Source organism: Myotis brandtii, unplaced genomic scaffold (genome assembly GCF_000412655.1).
Source record: "Myotis brandtii unplaced genomic scaffold, ASM41265v1 scaffold249, whole genome shotgun sequence".
Taxonomy (NCBI): Eukaryota; Metazoa; Chordata; class Mammalia; order Chiroptera; family Vespertilionidae; genus Myotis; species Myotis brandtii.
In genome coordinates, this window is record NW_005359430.1 from 904,298 (window position 1) to 913,284 (window position 8,987).

The following is an 8,987-nucleotide window of genomic DNA, read 5'->3' on the forward strand; positions in this document are numbered from 1 at the left end:
GAGCTCAGAGTCTGAGACTCCCTCCTGATTGAAAACGACAACCGGGCCCTCAGCCACCAGCCGGCTCCACGCGAACCACCGTACCTTTGCATTTTCCACACTGCGCCTCCTCTGAGCCTCGGTATGCTGTTCTCTTTCCTTCTAGTTGAAGAATCTCTCCTCAGCCAGCCTTCCTGTGGTTCTGGGTGATGTCCGTTCCGTCTTTTAGTTGTATTTTTGAAGTGGTTGTTTGTGGCAGCAATCTCCGGTGTTTACCTATGCCGCCATCTTCGTTTCTCCAAAAGCCTGCATTCTGATTGTCTTAACAATTGACAAGTTTCTTTCTTATTTATAGCCCAGTCTAAAATGGGGTAGCAGATTTTATACAGTTATTCAGGATATTTCAGTCTTTCCAGTTAATGGCTCTCCCATCTCTTAGGGAGGCGATGTCCCCTAAGTATTGTCACAACATACGGGTCAAGTCTGAAGGTAGTACTTAGTATGCATCACTTGTGCCCATGTACCATTGGCCAATACTCATTCACTTTGTTACACTCAACTATAAGGCAGTCTGGGTATTGTGGGCTGATTATCTTATCTGGAATAAAAGAGAAACTGCAATAAACAAGTCACCTGTGGTTTGCAGGACTCTCACATCTAGACAGTTTACAACTTACATCCTTGAAGTTACCTGAGTGGCTCTTAAAATAAACTTTAACCTTAAGTAGGCCATAATTTTGAGTCACAAACTACTGTGTTTCTATTAACCTCTTTACATACAACATCTAAACAACCCTCATAAATAGAAGGCACTGTTGTCAACGAACAAAAACTGGTTCTCAAAAACTTTAAGTGCCCTGCAGAAGCTCACTGCTTACTTAGCTAGTAAGTGGCAGAGATGGTATTCAAATACAGAACCTCAAAATCCATGATCTTTCTAATATATTTCAGTGCCATGATAACTAATAAAAATTATACATTACTTTGATAAGATATGCTAACATTTGCCATTTATATTTGGATTATAATTTACTTATAAATAGGATTTGATCAGTCCCTAATAAGGTATAATATTGACATTGGAACCAGTTCCAGTGGTCGGCAAACTCATTAGTCAACAGAGCCAAATATCAACGGTACAACGATTGAAATTTCTTTTGAGAACCAAATTTTTTAAACTTAAACTATATAGGTAGGTACATTGTTATTAACGTAATTAGGGTACTCCTAAGGCTTAGGAAGAGCCACACTCAAGGGGTTAAAGAGCCGCATGTGGCTCGCGAGCCGCAGTTTGCCAACCACGGGTTTAGGCTATCACAAACAAAGCTTTTACAAATATTCATGTATTAGTGTTTATATGAACATTTGATTCCAAGTTGTAGTATTTACATACCACAAGTGGAATACCTCTTAGTAATAAAATAGAATAAACTACACACAGCAACATAGATGAATCTCAAAATAATTGTGCTGAGTGAAAGTCAGATAAAACAGAGTACATACTGTATAATTCCATGTATATAAAAATCTAGGAAAAAAAGATAATCTACAGTGACAGATCTGTGGTTGCCTGGGAGTTAGCATGGAGAGGTTGAAAGGAGGGATAATAAATGGGCAGGAGGAAACTTTGGGGACCAAAGGATATATTCATTATCTTGATAATAGTAATGGTTTCAGGCCTGTATGCATATGTCAAAACAATTAAATTACTACTTTATATATGTCAGTTTATTATATGTTTATTATGCATCAATAAAGCTATTAAAATAAAACCTTAAAAAAGAAAAATCACTTAATTCTCAGTGTTTAAATTTCTTAATCTGTTAAACACCTACATCTTTGTTCTTCGGTGATATTATGATTATGCCTATTTAAAAATGTGGATTAAGACTTTTAAAATTACCTCTGAGAGGTCTAGATTATCAAAAACGTGACTACTACTTCTAGAATAATCTTAGTCCAGGTTTAAATGTATGCTTTAATTATGTAGACCTTAGAATTATATTTCAGGTTGTCCTTTGAGCTCAACTTTTAAGTGGATTTTCAAGTTAGTGTCATATACTTTACGGTAATATAGAAGTTTTATCTTTTCATGACATTTTAATTATAAATACTAATCTTTATGAAAGGATGTTTACATAATCGTCATTGTTTTATGCATTGATTTTAATACATTCCAGAAAATTAAGTGGTTTGACCAAAATAAGTTCCTTGGTATGATATTAAAGACAGTATTAAGTCCCATATTTTTGAATCATGAACATTTGAATTTGGACCATGCTGTAAAGGAAAGAGAATTTGCAAAGCCCCTGTGCTGATTGTGGCAGTTGCATTTTTTTGTTGTATGAGACTACATTAAAAGACTCTTTACCTAACTGAAGAAAAGTTGCCGTTATTTCAACCCCTAGTAATCGTTTTAGTACTCATTTATAAGGTGGTAAACCAAGAAGCAGTTCTGAATCTATTCATAATAGTAAACCAATCATAAGAGAGCAATGTGGGTTTTTTTGTTTAATTTAACTTATTTTCTTTACTGATTAGCAATGTTTTAAATCACATTTCAAACTCATGATTTGATTATTCTTCTGTAACTTATAAAATATCCTTATCAATAATTGTGACAGGTTCAGGACACAACCAATATTACTTGCTTTCAAAGGAATTTTCTGTTTGTGTGTGTATGTGTGTGGCTTTAGAGCACCATGTGTATTGTTGTGTTTGTTTTTGTATTAATATTTACTAAAACTATTGTTTCTTCCATAGGCGGACGTAATGAAGTTGTCATTACTGAAAACAATAACAGCATAACTGAGCAAATCACTGATGTTGTGAAGCAACCAGCTTTTATAGCTGGTATTGGTGGTGCCTGCTGGGTAATTTTGATGGGTTTTAGCATCTGGTTGTATTGGCGAAGAAAGAAGAGAAAGGGACTCAGTAATTATGCTGGTAAGAGACTATTTCCAGCCAAAAAAACCTCTTATCTTCAGGAATGTGTTGAAATGAAAAAGAATGGAATGGGATGGAATACTAGAAGAGTGAATGAATGAATCTTTTTGGCTTGTTTTAAACATCTGTTCTGTAAAATGGAATTATAAATGACATGCTTTAATGCATTGCTATTCAGTATATCACATTATGACCATAAGGCAATCTTTTTGCTTGAATTTTCAATGAAGCATAACGAGAGTGCACAAGATAAATGCTTAACCACTTTTTTCAACTAGTTCTTCAAAACACAGAAATACACAGACTTTGCATGCTATGAAGCCGTTCCTTGAGATTGTCTTTAGGCAAGAGGATTACTAAAATGCTCAGGAAAAAAGTCTTGACAGAATTAATAAGACTGGTGATGCATGAATTAAGGATTCACTAGTCACTTAAATAGATGTCTGGTTCAAGGTGATGAATCAGCATTTTAGAAAGGAGAAGGAAAAGAAGCAGCAGAAGAAAAAGAAGGTCCTATGTGTTCTACCTGCCTGAAAAGATGTTTTGTTTTAGAATCCAAAACAGAATTTCAAGGTTTTCAAAATTGTGGGCTTTAAAATATTTCCAAGATGAGAGAGAGAGAGAGAGAGAGAATTATTGTCAGTGACTAAAAGAATGAACTCAGTAATGAAGCTCAATAACAATTTTGACTGCAATTCATTTTAAATATTTTATCTGACAACAATCAAAGAAATTGTCTCGCCGTATTTTATACTTTTAGAGTTTATAAGCTAACAATTTTGATTTAACATCATTCTACAAACACTTTAGAATTTTTTGAGAAATTTTATTCAATCTATACTAATAAAGAGCTAATATGCTAATGGTTGATACGCCATAACGGGTAATGACTGGGTCATTAGCATATTAGCTGGGGCGTTGCTCTGGAGATGGGCGGAAGTGGGGAGGAGCCCCTCCCGGAGGAGGCAGGACCATCTCATGCTGGGGAGGGCAGGGGTGAGAGTGCATAGCGCCCCCCTCACCAGTCCTTCGCCACTCACCGCTCACACTCTGAGTGCCCTGCGGCCCACCTGCCAGGGAGATGGGGCAGAAGCGGGGAGGCAGCCAGAGAAGGCAGGACCAGCCTGAGGCCACTCAAGGGACTGAATGCAGGGCTTGAGGCGACCAGAGAAGTCCAGAGGGTTTGTGGGCTGGGCCAAGTGCGCTGGAGCTCTGCGTGGACAGGTTTGGGTGTGAAGGCAGGGCTGCAGGTGGGTGGGCCGCGCTGGGCTCCTAGTCTTCTATAACCTTGGTAAGAAGCATAAATACCTTAATAACTGATTTTGACAAGAGTTTCATTGCTTATTAAGCTTATAAGCTGCTGTAGTTTGTAGACTTCTAAACTGCTGAGAATGTCTAAATAATGAAAATGAAAAATCACAGCACCCACTTGTTGTCTGGTCAGTTATTTTACAGCCTTTAAATATGATCATTTGATTATAACATTGCAGCTCATGTCCATATCTTATGAAAATAAAGGTTATTACTTACTGGATAGAGTAATCCCCAGCACTAGAGAAAGTATCGTAGTGTCTCCATTGGAAAGGGGCTTCCATGCTTTGTGATCTGCTATCTTTGTTATTGATTGCTGACTCAGTCTTGCTTATGCTTTGAGAGCCGACCCACCACACCAGAGAGAGATTCTTTCCAGAAAGGGATGGCAGGCAGTAACTGCTGAGTGTCAGTCTTGAACCTTGATGATACTTTAATGTACCTTCTTGATTTGCAATGCAGGGCTCCACCTTCATTCCTGGAAGGTACTATCAACCCATGTGTTTAATCACTTACAATGTTACATTTTATCTCTGTGACACCTTCATAGACTAGCAAATCTTATAAAGCATATGGAAGAACAGATTTCATTCAAGGACTACTTTGTGTTTATCCCTTTGCTTGGCTTTAGTGAAAACATTAAAATATTGACTACACTAGTCACTTCAGTGCAGTGTGGCAGTTTTACTCTCTACACTTCTTCATTCACTCATGCCTCATAAATAACAAAGCTCTCATAATTAGTAGGTTTGTGTTTTAGTAAAATTATGTTAGATATTTTTCCTTCTTTTTCTTTTTTTTTCTTTTTTTAACAGCAGGTTGTGGGGTTTTTTTGTTGTTCTTTTTTGTTGTTTTGTTGTTGTTTTTTTGCAAAATCTATGTATTTGATTTGAAAATTTCTGTTGGTCTTTGAGCTTGACAAGAATAGTCCATTTACTATTATCATTTCTCATAGTGATTGATATCCATCTGCTTGTAGAAGAACTGCTAACTCAGAAGGTGTATGCCCTTCAAATATTTTGGAATAAGGCCAAACCAGAAAGCAGCCTTTTAAAACCTTTATACTTAATTGATAGATGGCTGTCTCTCAGAATGGATTCACCTTCAACTAGTAATTTGCCTTCCAGCAACTGCTGTTCCTTTCTTGTATGTGAGAAGCAAATGAAAATTGAAACCACAGGTACCTAGCATTGCATATCTGACTTGCTGATATTTTCTACACATTTCCCTCCAGAAATAGCCTATCCTCTACCTGTTAAAGTGTTCATTCTTGCCTTTATACAATGTAAAGAATATGGGGATTTTAAATAGGAATGATTAATGGAATATATATTTTTCATGGGTTTAAATTCTGATATTTCTTGCATGAGCTAATGATCTATTTTTAAGAGCACAGAGATTTCACACAGGGCTATTTTTCTCTGAAGTGTGTTATGAAATTATATTGAATAAGTTCTGTACTGGTTCTGTTTATATTTTTATTTTCATAAACACTTCTCTTGGGATCATAAATTTCACAAGAAAATGAGATTTTACTTGCAAGATGAAAAGCCTAACATTTCTACTTTTTCACTACAGTGTAATGTCTGTATAATCTCAAAACTTTATTGTTGACATGATAGCAAAATAATTTTTCCAAATAAAATTTTGGATACTTATTTAAATTAATTTACATTATAAGATACTTCCTTTATTTCAAGCCCTAAGTGTGATATGGTATTATACTTAAATATCTGCTATGTTACACATATTAAGAAAAGTATATTTTAATGAAGCTGGACCAATTTGAGTAGAATTGCACTGTAGGTAGAATTTGACTTCAGCACTCCCCTTTTTCCTGCTCCTTTCCAAGTCTCTTCATCCACTAGAGGTAGAATAAGGGAGATTTTAACTAGTGGGGAGACATGTAAATACCTTTCAGGTTGGAAATTCTTACTCTTGCAGGATGTCTCCCACTCATCCTTTTTAGGCAAAAACTTATTCAGGGACTGTTATTGCTGCTCTTCTTTGACGCTCCATCATGTGAAAAACTGTATTTGAATGCTTAGAAGGAAGGGAAAGAAAACCTGCCCCTCAGTACTGATATTTTTTTTATATGTCAGGTTTAACATATTTATCAGAGAACACTGGCAGTTTAACACTTTAGATTATAAAGACAACTATCAAGAATCAAATGCAAACTTGTACCTTTAAATGACCTGAAAGAATTTCGCTGAACATGTTTTGCTTCTTTACATAGTAGAAATTAGAGATTTCCCCAGGGCAATGTAACACACTAACTTTCTATTCATATTTTTCCTCTTTATCCTTTATTTAAATTCTTCAAAAACAAATATGCACTACAGGTTTCCACGTGGTGCAAAGAAGGGCATCTACATTTGAAAAAGCATCCTCAGATCTCTTATTCTACATGAAGTCATTTTAGATTTTTCCAGGGCAACATACAATGTTATTTATCTTAATCTTCATTTGAGCACTAACAGTCTTCTTGTCACTGCACCTGACATCCCTGACTGCTATAATAATTTACCAACCTAGTTGTTAAAGGGTGAAATGAGCTTATAAAGAGATTTTGGCAGAAAATATTAGGTTATTTTTGAATCTAGAGTAAATGTTTGATCATATGTAAAACAGTGTTCCTAAATAGAAAAATGAACAACATAAATTCAAATAAAATACATGTAGCTTTCATGAAGATTCTATATAATTATATATATACATATATATGTATATGTATATATATATATATCATATGAAACATATATGTTCATGTATTTTATGTATCTGTATTATAATCCACATGAAGGTTACACGATTCCTTTCAAATTTATGTTGTTCATATTCTTATTCATAATTTTAAAGGATCAAATTTTTAATGTAATAAATATATTTTTACTTTTAAAAAGGTGATTTTATTTTATGACTATTACCTCTGTAGATAACAGATTTTATGAAACTCAATAAGTATTAACAATTGAGTGAGCAAATTATGAAACATTAAACAATTCAAGCATAGCTTTTAAAACTGTTTCTGAGATATACATTATTTGACAAAACTATCCAAGTACCACTAAAAGATTGGATGGAATTTTTATACTCTGATTATCTGGGCTGAGTTAATGCTTATTAAAAAGAGGATTAATCTACATTCATATTTAAGAAATAGCTTATCAGGAAAGGGACCAAGGCTTGGCTGGCAACATTAAAGTTTCCATTTGGAGTAGGAAAACGTGGTCTACTGGAGATAGGCACTCTGAAAGCTTCCTTACCCCCAAAGAGCAATTTACTGCATAGCCATGCTTTCCTATCCCCTCACTCCTAGCAGGCATGAGATTAGGGTTAATCCTGTCAGATAATAGTGCAGGTACTTTGTGTATGATATAAACTTGCAGAATATTTCTACCATAAATTCTTTGTAAATATTGTAATATATTCAAAATATTTAATAGCATTCTAAAACATTTAAGATTGTGATTTCTGTAGATTTTTAAAGAAACCTTAGCATTATTTAGTTAGTTTTAGCTAAAAACGTCCGTACATGGCTTGCTGAAAGTTCTCAGTTTAATATGTTAGCAGAAACTCCTGATAAAGATTCACACCTATTTCAAATTTATGTCTGATAAGCACAAAATTACTACACTGGGAGTATCAAAATCATGACTAGAATGAGATTGTCCAATCACCTATGCTCTCCCCATCCTATTTGCTTTCAGCTTCAAAGTGGTTCAACATCTCTGAAATGATAGCTACCTCAGAACAGCTTTCAATTTGCTGTGGAATTTATTTTTATGTTTCTTTCTCTTTGCACACACACAAAAATATTGATCAAAATACCAAATGACTTCCATTTTAGGAGTTTTAATTGTTCATTCTTATATCTAGTCTGCATTTAATCCCATGTTCTGATAGAATTCAGTTAACTTTTCATTGCTATTCAAAGTAGAATAAAAGTTTTGGAGCACCTTTTCAAGGTGTCCTCTTATTTCCCTTGCTTTAAAAAGACAAGTAATTTTATTAAGATAAGGGTCTTTTCTTTTTTTTTGATACACATATACAAAATAGAAAATTCTCATTATACTAAACTAGTAGCCTGGTGCACGAAATTCGTGCACATTGAAATTTCAAGATGTCTTATTTCCCTCGCTTTAAAAAGACAAGTAATTTTATTAAGATAAGGGTCTTTTCTTTTTTTTGATACACATATACAAAAAAATAAAATTCTCATTATACTAAACTAGTAGCCTGGTGCACGAAATTCGTGCACATTGAAAGGGAATTAATTAGGGGAACGTAATTTGGACTCACTATCTAATATCAATAACATGTGAGCGTGAGGCAGTCCACGTTTCTGAAATTCAATGACATGAATTTTAGCTATTACTTTGCCAAATAAATGGAATTTACAGATATCATTTAAAAGAGCATTCAGCTTAATATTAAAAACTCTGGCTACCAAGTCAGTTCTGTTTTCAACTTTTTGCCAGTGTTGTAAATTGTTTGCAATATCTGCCCATTTGGGGTTGCATGTCATGGTTATGAATAAATTGGGCTTGCCATACTTTGTTACAATTGTCATAGCATCCTGATATCGCTGCTGCATATTTCTGGGACTACCTTCAGAAGATGATGGAAGTATTATCATTTTACCAATCAGCACATTGTCATTTTCAAATCTAGATTTGAGATAATCCATCAAACCACTATATTTTTCAACTCTCAACTTAGATTGGTTTGCTTTGATGAAATTTATC

At 34.6% G+C, this 8,987-nt stretch overlaps 1 protein-coding gene across 8 annotated transcripts in view; it reads left to right on the forward strand.

Moving 5' to 3' along the window:
* Positions 1-8,987, forward strand: part of ROBO2 (roundabout guidance receptor 2) — a 672,125-nt gene that overhangs the window by 596,745 nt on the left and 66,393 nt on the right. For all 8 annotated transcript variants that reach the window (XM_005867326.2, XM_014540612.1, XM_014540614.1 and 5 more), the window contains one exon: positions 2,743-2,925. In XM_005867326.2, coding sequence (XP_005867388.1) covers positions 2,743-2,925 — 183 coding nt within the window. The remainder of the gene's footprint in view (positions 1-2,742; positions 2,926-8,987) is intronic.